We start from the raw sequence: 14,526 nt of genomic DNA, 5'->3' as shown, positions 1-14,526 counted from the left end.
GGGGACAATTTGACATGCCCTGTATATTTGACAAGAGTATATTTCAGAGGGTTCAGAGAGAGGATAGGTGGGGTACCATGGTCTAAAATTCCGTAATAGAAGATACTCTAGAAGCTCGTAAGAAAGAAATGCCAAAGACCCAGAGATGTAATTCCACAGAAGAGGTAAAGTTGTTCAAAGAGATAAGAGTGAATCTACAGGATACTAATAGTCCAACTTAGATTAAAACAAAACAAAACAACATGTATAGATAATGGAAATAAGGGCAGGTAATGAACATGAAATTGTCATACGGTCCTATAATAAGAATCAAGAGAACTAACGCTCAGAATAAGCTGAAGCTAGGCATCCATAAGAAGGAACCTCCCCTCCACCCAAAAAAAGAGGTTGTTTTGAAGCTATGTTGGGGGCAAAGAGGATTAAAGAAGATCTAGGATGGCAGTTTGTGGTGAACAAGATGATAGAATATGAGGGAGAGAAGGTAGAACTAATCAATTCTTTTTTTTCCTACTTTCTCTGCAACAAAAATGAAACTTAGACTGTCAAAACCAGAACAAAAATGGCTAATAAAAAGTTGAAACTCAAGATAAGGAGGGAAAATAATAAGAAAGTACTTAGCTATACTTTATGAGTATGAGTCAATATGTTCCAGTGAACCACATCCAGAGGCATGGAAAGAAGTTATGTGGCTATGATAGTTGAGTAACTATATGTGATCTTAGACTACAGAGAATGAGTTAAGTGCCATAGGAATAGAGAAGAATAGATGGTCTAATTTTTAAAAAGGAAAGAGGATGGAATTAGCAACCTATATAGACCTGTGAACTTGAATTCAATTTCAGGCAAAATCTTACAACATAGTAATTAAGGGATGGTGATCATGTAGGAAAAGAATTGGCGACCACAAAGAGCCTAGCATTGCTTCATTAAGAACAGATTATACTTGATTTGTTCCATTTCCTTTTTTGACAGGGTTTCTAGACTGGTAAATTGGGTAAATGCTGTAGACATAATTTACTTTTATCTTAGATAAGCATTTGAAAATGACTCTGATATGATTTTTATGGACAAATCCATAAGAAGATTCCAAATTTTTAAATGATTAGAAATAAAGGCTTAGGAGGAAGTCTCTAGTGTAGTGCCCTAGGGATTTGTGCTTGTCTCTGTCATTTTTTTTAACATTTTATCAATGATTTAGATAAAGTTTTAGTTGGCATGCTTATTACATTTGTAAATGGAACCAAGATGGGAGACATAGCTAACAGATTGGATGGCAAAATTAGGATGCAAACTAGATCTCTGCAGGTTGCCTCACTGGGTTGAATCTGGTGAGACGAAATTTAATAGGGGTAAATGAAAAGTCTTGTAGCTGGGTCTAAAAAAGTAAGATTAAGAGGCATAGTTAGCTAGCGGTTCTTCTGAAAATATCTGGAGGTTTTAGTGGACTACAAATTGAATAAGAATTAGCAGTGTGATATGCTGGCCAAAAAACTCAAGACTTTATTAAGAAGCATATAAGTGTCTAAGACTATGGATGTAGTAATCCTATTTTAAAGTAGCCACCATCCAAAGTATTTCATTCAGTTCTATATGCTGCACTTTAGGAATGATATTGATAAACTGGAGGATATCCATAGGATGGCAGTCAGGATTATGAAAGGCTTCGAGGTCATGCTAGATGAGAATTATTTGAAGGAACTGGAGATGTGTAGCCTAGGTAAAAGAAGATATGGGGAGGGGTGGGTAGGGTAGGCCTGATAATTATCTTCAAGTATTGAAGGACAATCCTGTGGAATTAGGGGTTACACATTTTCATAACCTCAGGGTCCAACACTAGGAACAGTGGGTGGAAATTGTACAGAAGTCAACTTGGTATCACTGGCTCAAGAAGTCACATGGGTTTTCCCTCACTGAAATTCTTCAAGTGCATATTTAATGATGTATTTTCAGGACTATTATAGGGAATTTCCTTCTATTATTATTATCATCTTGTTTAAATGTAGGTTGGACTAAGTGGACCCTTTTGATTCCAAATTCTATAAATTTTTAAAAAGATGGTGATGTTGCCATTTCCTGGGGTCCATTTCATGTTTACTCCTATTCATGTATCACTTACTTTTATGAAGCAATTGGCAAGAAAACATGGTCTGATGGAGAGAATGTTGTACTGACTATCAGGAAGATGAGAGTTCAAACTCCCATGATTCCCAGTCACTCAACCATTGGCAAATCATGAGGCTCTTTTAGCTCCAGTTTTCTCAAAATGGCAATTTTCTGCAAAATGGCGACAATCCTGCCAGTACTATCTACATAATTTTGTTAGTGTCAAAGCAGTTCATATATATAAAGTGTTCCACTAACCTTAATATGCTATGTAAATTATTATTTCTTTGGAGTCACTTTCTTGAGTATGACTTGGTAAACACAGCCAAATGTTTTGTGTTTACAACATAGTGCAACAACTGATATTCACAATTTAATGGTTTTCTAATAATTTAGCAGCCACTGGTTTTTTGCAATAATATTTTAAAAATAACCAGACCCAGTAAGATGTAACAGATACATGTTGAGGCATCATTCAAGTCATTTTTGAAGGCATTGGTGAAGCTGGATACAAATTAATACTTGAACCCTGTGGCATTAACTCTCATAAATCAATTCACTCACTATCCCATTTATAGTATTTTTCTTGTGGATGCAACTAGCTCCCTGTAGCAGTCTTTCACCTGACAGGAAAGGAAGGTGTATCATACTTTTTAGAAATTTTCCATTTAAAAAGTTTGAAGTAAAAAAATTTACTGGAGCATAACTACAAGTATTTAGAATCTTAATTCTACAAACATTCTGGACAAACTGAGATGTTGCTGTACAGCTCTTATTTTTCTTATTTAGTAACCTGCTAATCTTTCAGTTTTGTCATTTTAAAATCTATTATTATTTTGTTAATCTTCAGTATTACCTTTATGCTGTCACTGTACTATATTTATAACACCTTAGAGATTATTACATGACACTTTTTTATTGAGATCTTTTTTCACCAAAAATAATATTGTAATAACTCACAATACATTGATCAAAAGTATGCTTAGTCATTTCTCATTTTATCTTGACTCTTTCATTTTTTTTCTTTATAGGTGCAGTCTGACTCCGCACAGAATTACACAGTCTATTATTCAATAAGAGGGCCTGGAGTTGATCAAGAACCTTTAAATTTGTTTTACATAGAGAGAGATACTGGGAACCTCTTTGTCACTCGCCCTGTGGATCGTGAGAAATGCTCATCTTATGGGGTACATATTAAAATTATTTTATGTGTAATTACAGTGGTTCTACTTTATTGGGAGATCATTTCATTTTTCCTTTGGCTTGACGAAAAGACAAACTTTTCAACCGTTACAGCCATCCCAGAGTAGAATAGGCTACCTTGCAATTTAGCATGACCTCCTTCTTTGGAGGACTTCAAACAAAGGCTAGATGACCACTTTTAGGGTCTTTCGGCTTTTTATCTGTCTTCTTTCGGTTTTGCAGTTTTGATATGGGGAAATTAAAAAAAAAAACCACAGCCCAGTCACTTATCTAAATGAGATCCAGAGGTAACTTAAAATTATGCAAGTGTCATGGCTATTTTGAAGATAATAATTTTGAAATACACCAGCATGTTCTAATTTATTCATTTTTTTCTAGAACCACTATTTTTCTTTTAATTACACTTCTAATTCAATTTTACTTTGTATTATCTCTCATTTTTCATGGACTTTTTTGTTTAAAAAAAAAACCCTTATTTTATGTTCAAATTTCTTGAATATATTTCTTTTCTATTTTCTTTTTTTCTTAACCAAAATGAAGCATACAATACAGTTTGTTTTGTCAACTACAGATTCTAGTCATTTTTACACATAGTGATGTAGTTTCATAATTTCTATGGGTCATATACATTGTAAATGCTAAATAAATGTATGTGGAATGTAAAAATGTATATCTCACCAGTCTAAAAACTAATACATTATAATGGTGTAGTCCTTTCTGATTAAGATATTTATAATCTCTAAAACTAGAATCATTAGGGTTTTGTTACATTTTAAATTAATGATCTAAAGTTGTAGTTTATTTATCCCTTTTTTCTTTTTTTTTAAATAGATAATTGCCTATGCATCAACTCCAGATGGTTATTCTGTAGACCTTCCACTTCCCCTTGAAATCAGAGTTGAAGATGAAAATGACAATGACCCAATTTTCACCGAAAACCCTTATCAATTTGAAGTTCTTGAAAATTGTGGACCTGGTAAGTAATCTTTTAAAAACAGGTTATATTACAATAGAATGTATTTCAATCATCTGTATTGTCACAAGTGTAAGGAAATACACTTAGGAAAAAATATGTATTTTGTAAAATGGTGATTCTGAGGCATGAGGCCCAAGAAAAGGCTCTTTGATTAATCAAAATGTCTACCTAATGAGTTGTGGTAAGATCAGGGAATAAATACTGGGCACTCCAGAGAAATTTACAAGACATTACATTAACTTTTTTCTTTAAAAATTTCTCAGTCTATAGCTAGGATTGTGTCTCTTTCTTGTGACTATTACTTAATAAAGATGTAATTGAATTAGAACTTTCTAGAGAACATCAAGTAACTAGATTAAAGGAAGTAGAAGCTTACAAATGATACTGTCCCCTAAATAGCATTATTTGATTTAGAAAGACACAAAGAACAGAGATTATCAGCAAAATTAATAATGTTATCAAGTATGCATATGTTCACCAAATACTGAAATATTAGCAGTAGGATGTAATCCCTGAAGCTTGAAAGCAGTAGTGCTTAGAAAAGAATGAAAGGAAATGTTTCTTTTTACCTGAGCAGTAAACTTATAGAAATCAAAACTCTAAAAAATAATATTAGCTTAAAAATATGATAGGTTTATTAAACTCAATTCAGTATTGAGTATGTTACACACAGTACAGTGCTAGATTTTTTGAAGGTTACAGAAATAGAATGACTACTGTTAAGTGTTTATTCAGTAAATAAATGAAAAAATATTTAAGTGCTATGTACTGAACACTATTCAGTTCTATAAATACAAATACAAAATTGATACAGTTCTTGCCCTCAGTAGTTTCTGTTCTAACGGGGGAGACAACATGTATAGGAGGGAGAATTCAGTCACAGTACTGATAGCGAAGCACAGAGGATTCAGAGGGTGACCATTTCTCTCTCTTTTGCTGTGGTGAGGATGACAGAAGGTACAGCTTCCCACTGAATATTTTATAAAGGAATGAAGCAGTGTGGCATAGGAGCAGGAGCATTGGTCCAGGAGCCTGCATCCTAGCTTTGTGTCCCAGTTCCTACAATTGCTAGCTACATGGCAGAGAACAGATTGCTTAAACTTTCCAGACCTCAGTTTCCTCATCTGTAAAATGGGACTAACAGCTTGAACAGCTTTACCAAGAAAAGTGCTCTGTAAACCCTGAGTACTGCATCTAAATGTGAATGATGATTATTAGTGTTATTATTAATGAGCATGAAATAATTATAAATAATGCAAGATAACATTCTGTTCAGTATTGCAAATAGTGTGATTATAGAATATAAGCACGACAAGAGTGCAGACACAGGAGAGGTGTGAGTGAGCTAGAATGGTCAGAGAAGACAGTGTGAGATAGAGTTTGACTTGGGCCTTGAAGAATGAATAACATTTTGAAAGGAAGTCCTTGGTGGAGAGGCATTCCAGATGAAGGGAAATAGCATGGGCAAGGTCATGGGGATATGAATGAATATAGAATCTTTATATTAAAAATAACTGAGTAATTTAATACTTTCATTTCACAGTGAAAGATTTCATGGGAAATAAGATTGGAGTAGGAGGGCAGAGCCAGGTTTTAGGAGGCCTTGAAAAGTCAGCAAGACGGATTTGGGAAATACAGCAAGTAGCAGTAAGTTTTTTGAGAGAAGGGAAGAAGGACCTACTACATGCCAGGCTCTATGCTAAGTGCTTTGCAAATGTTATCATTAGATTCTCGTGGAAACCCTGTGAAGTAGGTGCTGTTATTATCCCCTGAGACAAAGGCTGTGTTGCTAACAGTCTCATAGCTAGTAAGTAGCTAAACTCAGATTTGAACTCAGGTCTTTCTGACTCCAGGCCTAGCCCTCTATCTACTGTGCTACCGAGCTGACAAAATTTTTTGAGCAGATAAAATGACATAGAGAAAATATTGCCTGAAGAAGATTCGTCTGACGGTAGTCTATGCCCTCTGGATTAGAGCAGAAGTCAGCAAACTATAGCCTTGGTCCATGCCTTTTTGTATGGCTCTTAAGCTAAGAATGGTTTTATTTTATTTTATTTTATTTTTGCAGAGGGGAAGGCAGGGCAATTGGGGTTAAGTGACTTGTCCAAGGTCACACAGCTAGTAAGCGTGTCAAGTGTCTGAGGCCGGATTTGAACTCAGGTCCTCCTGACTTCAGGGCCGGTGCTCTACTCACTGCACCACCTAGCTGCCCCAGTTTTATATTTTTAATGACCTCTGGATCAGAGGAAAGAAAGAAAAGATAGCAGGCAGAAAGTTATTTTGGTAATTTAGGGATGAGAATTGTAAGGACTTGAAGTAAAAATTGGCAATGGGATTATTGAAGAAAGGATGAATTTGTAAAGCAAGGTTTAACAAGACTTGGTGGTTGATTGGATATAAGGAGCAAAGTACTGATCACTCACAAGAATTTATTAAGCTCTGATTGTGTGCCAAGTACTATGCTGGATGCTCCAGATTAAAAAACAAAGAATGAAATAGTCCCTGCTTTTAAAGAATTTACATTCTGTTGGGAGAGACAGTGTACATAGATAAGTCTATACAGAATCAATCAGTAAATATTTATTAGTGTCTATTATGTGTCAAGTATCACTCAGTATACAAAAAGAGGTGAATATGGATGAAACAAGCACAATGTATTTAAATATAAATTACTTGGGGAAGAAAACACTAACAATAAGAGGGAAGTGAAAAAGTTATGATCTGAGTCTTGAAGGAGTAAAGGGATTCTATATTGTGTAGACAAGAAAAGCATGTGAGTCAAAGAAAATGCCAAAATTTTATGCCTAGCTGAATAGAAGTATAAATTGCCATTTATAAAGAAAGGAAATTTGTTAAGGGAAGCCAGTTTGGGAGAAAAGTTGAAAAAACAGTGTTTAGTGTTAGTTTGAACTGATAGTAGATCATATGAGTGAAAATGTCCACAAAGTTTGGGAGTTTGGGGCTTAGAGTCTGAGTAAGAGGTCAGGCCTAGAAGTTCTCATAATAGTTAACATGTACATGGTCTTAAAAGTTTACACAGTGCTTTACATAAATATTCTCTTTTGAGCCATGAAGGAAGTTAAGTGACTTGCCTGGAGTTCATAAGTGTTAGAGGGAAAATAGGGATGTACAACTTCCTTCTTCCAAGTTCAACCTTCTGTCTGTCTTGTCATATTTCCTTTTCATAGAATCATAGACCATCAGAGCTGGAGGAAACCTTACATCTTAGCCAATTCATTCATTTCAGAGGTGGGTGAAGTGGGGTCCATTGTGCTTGTGAGTTACCCAGGGCTACTCAGTAAGTCAGCGACAGAGTCAGGAATTGAGTAGAGGTCTTCTAACTGCAAGATGGGCTCTCTTTATATTATGCCAGGCTCCTTCCTCCACTCAAGATAAATGAGTAATAATAATTGCCACCTATAGGACATTTTAAGGTTTGCAAAGTGGTTTATATTATACTATTTCAGTTGAATCTCCCAGTGATGGAAATAAATAAATTCTGTGGTTATTATCTTCATTTTCTTAATGAGGAAACTGAGGCTTTTTAGAAGCTGCACAGCTCACATATCATGACAGAGGTAATAAGTATCAGGGACAGGATTCACAGCTCTAGTCTGTAACAACAACAATTTTTTTTAAAACAACAACTAGCATTGATGCAGCTCTTTGTAAAGCAAAGTATATTACAAATATTTTCTTCTTCTCACAACTACCCTGAGAGGTAGGTGCTATCGTTATCTACATTGTACATATGACAGACAGAGAGTAAGTGACTTATGCAAGGTCACACAGCTAGTAAGCATCGGAGACTGTATTTGAACTCAGGTTTTCCTGTCTTCACCTACAGCACTTGGTTCACTTTGCCACCTAGCTGCCTGCCTCCAAGGTTCAATGCTCTTTCCACTCCACCATGGAAATATAAAGTATATGTGTATTAAAGATGCCTTTTCAATTTGTAGGTACAACAGTGGGTCAAGTCTGTGCCACAGACGATGATGAACCTGACACGATGCATACTCGTCTGAAGTACACCATTATAGAGCAGCAGCCACCATCACCTACATTATTTTCTATACACCCAGTCACAGGTGTGATCACTACAACATCATCTCGGTGTGACAGAGAGGTATCTTAAATATTACAAGACTAAAAACCCTAAAGAACAGACATTCAGGAATAGCTTGTTTGGTGTTAAGTACGTATTCTAGGAAAGGAGTATGTATCTTGAATTTCAGTAATTCAAAATTTAAACTGCATGAGTAAATTCTTTAAAATTTTTAAAATTGTATTAGCAGAATTTGTGAACTCAAGCAGTTAATCCTTTTATAATGCTAATAGTTTTTTTTTAAAGTTTAGATTTTTTGGATCAGTTATTCTATAATATGGACAGATTATGACAAATTCAAGAAATGCCATTTTGCTGAAAGTTGAGTACAAGAATGCAAAGAGGTTTGCTTCATGTGACTCACAAGTTATATGTTTTATAGGTTATTTGTATTCTTTGCTTCATGAAATATGTCTATTTCAGAAAAAGTAATCGTAAGGCAAATCTCACTTTATAATTGACTTCTCTTTTAAAATCAGAGATGTCTTCCCATTGAAAAGATTCTTCTAACTGAGTTTAAAAAAAATCTCAACAAGAAAAGCAGTCATGATAAGATCATAAATTTAGAACCAGAAGAAACCTTAGAGGCCATTGAGTCCAGTGCTTCGTTTTACAGATGAAGAAACTGAGGAACCAAAAAGTTAAATGATTTGCCCAGGGTCACACAGCTCATATGTGAAGCAGGATTTGAATCTAGGTCATCCTGACAAGCCCTGTACCCAATCCACTGTGCAATACTGCCTCTCATCCAGCAGAGGTGAAATCAATTTCATGGCATTTTGAATATGATACTTAAAAAAAAAAAACGAACTTTGCAGTGATTTCCTAACCCTGATATCTCATTTTTTTTGTCTGTTGCTCTCTACCTTTCCTCAATCATTGGCATTTCTTCCATACCTGAGTATCTGTTAAGATAGTATTAGAATACTCACATTTCAGCTTGCTTCTTTTGTCTTGATTTTTGCAATTTCCAATAAACCCAATTTGCTTTAGCCTGCTTAGCCAGTACATATGCCTATAAGCAACATACTCCCTTCTGTAAATGCTTTAGGTTTAAAGCTCTAGATTCTAGAAAACTAAATAGCTCATGTCTTTTTCAAACAGGTGTTTATGGTGGGGAGGTGAGGGAAAGAGTTGCTATATAGGAGTTGTGTAAGTTTAGTTAGGGTGGGGATCAGGAAAGAAATGCTACCTCAATTCAAGTTAAACTTTAGAGAAGACATGGAATTGCAAGATTTAAGAGAATAAAGGAAAGGAGTAGTTGTAGTGGGAGGAAAGGCATTTTAGGCAGAAGATTAATTTGGGGATTCTGTTCCTCCTCTGATGAAGACAGTAATCTTGTGAGTGGCGTAATCCAGACATTAAAATCCTCATACAAATTAAAAAAAAAACATGTTTAAGAAGGATAGATGCCTTGTATGGTGTGACATAGGTAGTTAGGACAAAGGTCTCCTGACTTCTCTTGCTATATTTTTTTCCCCAAGCATATAACAATTTACTTTTAATTAGTTAGATCAAGCAGATTATTCATTGCGGGGTAGAGGAAACAGAATATAAAGGGCCACTTTCTGTATTGAAGCAGAGCTTGGAGACTGGGAGCTGTTTGTATAATGGAGAGTCTTATTAGAACAGTGTTTTTACTGCGGTCTTAAGAAAAGCACTTACTCTCTCAGAAAGTCAGTTTCTTTATCTGTAAAATGGGAAGTCAAATCAACAAACATTTACTAAGTAACTACTGTGTAAGACACTGCACTAGGCACTGGAGGAATAAAGATGAATTAAGAAACATGCTATATTTTTAAGGAGCTTACAGTCTAATAGGCAACATAAAATGTGCAAATAAATGATATGCAACAGAATGTGCTTAGTGTGAAGGAAAGATCCAGACAAAATGCCATGAGAAATTTGAGGAAAGAAAGACCACTTTCATTTGGTGAGGAGGTTAGGGAAGAGGTGGGGGAGGGGAGTTTGGTCTTAAAAGAAGATAGAAGTTTCAACAGGAGGGTTTGGGGAGGAGATAGACATCCTAGCATGGGGGATGGCACAAGTGAAAGCATGGAAACTGAAAAGGGCAAAATAAAAAGGTGGAAAAGCAAATAGACCAGTTCACCTGGAGATATTATTCAGAAAGTTTGCTTGGCACTAAATATCCTTCTCTAGGAATGGGAAATTATGAGTAAGCTCAGCTGGTATAATTCAGATAGGCAATTCTGGGCTTAATCTAAGCATGTCTTTTATCATTGCTCCCAGTGCTTAGCACAGTGCATGACACATAGTAGGTACTTAATAAATATATGTTGACAGACTCCTTCAATTTAGGCTTATGTAATGGCACTGGAGCAGCATGAACTATGACACTGAACAAATGCTAGAGTACACCACCACTTGCCACAATGAAAACACAAAGAGAGAAAAACCATAGGTACCATGACTATATTGTTCCAACTTCATTCTCCCTGCGATGCTTGTTCCTGCTCCAGTTTTCCCCATTACCATATTTTGGTCTATTAGCTCTAAGATATGCTAGTCTCCTTCCCATATCTTGCTACTCTAGACATCCTGGCACAAGTGTTAGTACAGTTAGCTACCACTTGCTTTACCTATTTTTGGCAGTTCTGGCATTGTGAAAGCATCCTAGTTAGACATGTAACTTCTGTATCCATTTTTCCTAGGTTTCTGAGGAGATGGATTCAGATTGTAGAGTATATTGAATGAAGGAAAAGGAGTTTATATTTTATTCAGTGGGCAAAGTGAGTCATCACTGATTTATTTTGAGTAAGGGAGTGACATGATTAAAGCAGGGGCATTAGGAAGATTATTTGGCCAACAGAATAAAGAATAAATTGAAAAGGGCAGAGTTTAGGTTTACAGAAAATCTGCTAGGATATTATTATAGTATGATGAAAAATGGATTAAAGGTCTCAAAGGAAGTAAAAAGATGGGGAGGGATCCAAGAAATATCTCAGAGGTAGAAATGAAAGAATTTGCATTTGATTTAATAGGAGGAAAAAGATTCTCTTTACATTGAATGGGAGCCTTAAAGATGTGTAAGGTTTTGAGCCTGGGTAATGTTGAGAACACTTGTACCATCATCAGAAACAGAGAAATTAGAGGGAAAGGATTTAAAAGGCATAAAAATGCCTGCTCCATTTACATCACAGAGTTGTTGGGAGAATCAAATGAGATAGTTTAGGAACCATTCCCAGAAATCTAAAAAGCATTACACAAATTTGAGTTTGTATTATGATGGTAATAATGATAATTAACCATGTATTGGGAAAAATGGATATTTAATGTATGTAGGTTAATTCTTTCACCCTAGTAATGAACATTTTACTTTTTTTTCAGCTTGTGGACAAATACAAATTGACACTAAAAGTACAAGATATGAATGGTCAACCTTTTGGTCGGTTCACTAAGTCAACTTGCATTATTTCAATTGGAGATGCGAATGACAACTTGCCGATTTTTACAAGAAGCTCTGTAAGGGCATGTCTTTGTCAAATGTAAACTCTCAAGCAAATGTTTACTGCCAATGTTAAATGCTACCACATCCCAACTTGAGTCATACTGTCTAATATATAATATCCTAATAACACTTAGGATAACATTCACAAACTTAGGTAATAATTAGTAAGAGTTAAGTTGCCATTTGGTTACCACTGGGGTTATTTCTCCATCATAATTAAATTTAACACAATTTCACTTTCAAGCAGGGTTAGCTCTAGACAAATTTTTCTTCTATGTTGTCTTTCCGTCCTCCCCCCCCCTTTTATTGTCTTCTCTGGAAAATAAACAAACAATAAAACTCTGAATTAGATTTAAGTGCCTCAGGGACTGTGCCTTATGCACAAGTGGACAGTCTAGGAAGAGACAGTTTTTGGTACGAAGCTAACCTTGCCCCTTGAGACTATATATCTCCATGTACCTGTCTATTCTAATACGTAAGACTAGCCTAGCAAAGCTTCTAGCCTATAACTCAGGGAAATAACCACACTTTAAATTCGTGTTTTACATGGTATGTGTGTGTGCGTATATACATATATATTCATTTCCTTTATGTGGTGGTATTTTTCTACAGCAATATTTGGTAATAAAAATGTTTTTTTTCCAGTATGTGACAGAAGTAGAGGAAAATAAAAACAATGTGGAAATACTTCGATTAAGTGTAGAAGACAAAGATTTGATTAACACTCCTAATTGGAGGGCTAATTACACCATTTTAAAGGGTAATGAAAATGAAAATTTCCACATTGTGACAGACCCCAAAACCAATGAAGGAATTCTTTGTGTTGTTAAGGTAAGAAGGTTAAAAAAAATTAAGAATTCAGTTTGAGAAATAAAAAATAACATATTTAGTACAAATTAAAGATTCATTTTGATAGCTATAGGAGTAAAATGTTCATATAAAGAATAAAATTATTGTGTTTGAAACACAGAATTTTAGACCTAGAAGGAGGTGCTAGAAATATGAAATTCACTCTCTCAAGAAGCACAGTTTTCATCTCTAGAACCCTGACAAAGGGTCATTTACCATCTCTTGAATACTTCCAAAAATGGGGACTGCAGTACTTCATAAAACAGACCATTCTATTTTTGAATAGTCAGATTTTTAGAAAGTTTAAAAAGCAGTTATGGCAAATATGACTTCTTGCAATTTTACACTTGTTAGTCCTTATTTTTTTGTTTGTTGGCAGGGCAGTTGGGGTTAATTGACTTGCCCAAGGTCACACAGCTAGTACATGTGCCAAGTGTCTGAGGCTGGATTTGAACTCAGGTCCCCCTAATTCCAGGTCTGGTGCTCTACTCACTGCACCACCTAGCTGTCCTATTAGTCCTTATTTTAATCTCTGGAACTACATGGTTGATCCCTCTTCCACATGATAGCCTTTCACGGTTGAAGAATGTCTCCCACAAGTCTTTTATTTAGGCTAAAATCCTTCAGTTTTTATAATCATTTTTCAGATGACATTATTTAGAGTCCCCTCATCTCCCTGGCTATCCTCTCCAGGGTTTCTTCTAGCTAGTTTGTCAGTAGCCTGCTTAAACTATTACATCCAGAATGAAACACTGTACATCAAATGTGCTGTGATGGAGAACAAAGCCAGGGGAATTTGTTCTGAACATTATAATTCTTTTTTTTTTTTTTTTTTGCCCAGTGGGGCAAATGATTCCTTTTCCTTTTTCCTTTTCTTGATTCCTTTTGTATGAGAATTTGGAGTCAAAGGACTTAGGCTTAAGTGTCAGCTTTGCTACTTATTAATACATATATGAGCTAGGACAAGTCACAATCTTTTGGGGACCTCAGTTTTCTTATTGCAAAATCTAGAGTTTGGACTATGTAATTTCTAAAAATTCTTTCCACTTATATATCTATGATGAAGTGATGTAGATTTGCTAGCTTTTTGAAAACTTCTTTGAGTCAGAAACTGTGGATTGTTCTTACCACCAGCCGAGCAGAGGGCCAAGAAACTATAAATCAAACTTTCAACCATAGTTAGCATGTTTAATGGAGAGGTGAAGCCAAAATTATTTGGTGGGAATAAGAGACAAAAAAAGGAAGGGAGAATATTCTTTATTCTTTGATATTAATACTCCTTATTCCCTGGACTTGAAAAAGGAAATTTGGGAGAATATAACAGCATTTACATAGCTCAGAAATCACTTGATCACCTAGACCAGTTATAATCAACACCGACAAATAGCAAATGAACTTGCATAGAATTGACTCTGATTTAATGCCCTTGATTTTACAGGGATTGAATTATGAGGAAGCACGTCAAGTGGTCCTGCAAATTGGTGTAACTAATCAGGCTCCATTTTCTGGATCTGGTAGTTCAAAGACAACAAGCATGAGCACGGCTACAGTTACTGTTAATGTTAGAGATCAAGATGAAGGGCCTGAATGCAGCCCTCAAATGCAGACTGTTCATGTGAAAGAAAACACAGCAACGGGGACACAGGTCAATGGTTATAAAGCCTATGACCCAGAAACTAGAAGCAATAGTGGCATAAGGTAGTAATAAGTACATATTGAAAAAATTATATATTTATTATATTTTTTTTAAATTGGAGAATGTTAAATATTTATATCAGTTACTCTTTGTAATGTTTCTGACATTTTGTAAGATTCTGAATT

At 35.4% G+C, this 14,526-nt stretch overlaps 1 protein-coding gene across 1 annotated transcript in view; it reads left to right on the top strand.

Moving 5' to 3' along the window:
• LOC118833634 (desmocollin-2-like) overlaps nt 1-14,526 on the top strand; it is a 43,156-nt gene that overhangs the window by 14,917 nt on the left and 13,713 nt on the right. Inside the window, exons 5-10 of the mRNA XM_036741012.1 lie at nt 3,135-3,290; nt 4,138-4,282; nt 8,242-8,408; nt 11,736-11,870; nt 12,502-12,687; nt 14,144-14,403. Of these exons, the coding sequence (XP_036596907.1) occupies nt 3,135-3,290; nt 4,138-4,282; nt 8,242-8,408; nt 11,736-11,870; nt 12,502-12,687; nt 14,144-14,403 (1,049 nt within the window). The remainder of the gene's footprint in view (nt 1-3,134; nt 3,291-4,137; nt 4,283-8,241; nt 8,409-11,735; nt 11,871-12,501; nt 12,688-14,143; nt 14,404-14,526) is intronic.

The sequence above is a fragment of the Trichosurus vulpecula genome, chromosome 1 (assembly GCF_011100635.1).
Source record: "Trichosurus vulpecula isolate mTriVul1 chromosome 1, mTriVul1.pri, whole genome shotgun sequence".
Lineage (NCBI taxonomy): Eukaryota > Metazoa > Chordata > Mammalia > Diprotodontia > Phalangeridae > Trichosurus > Trichosurus vulpecula.
This window is presented reverse-complemented; position numbering and strand designations above follow the sequence as displayed.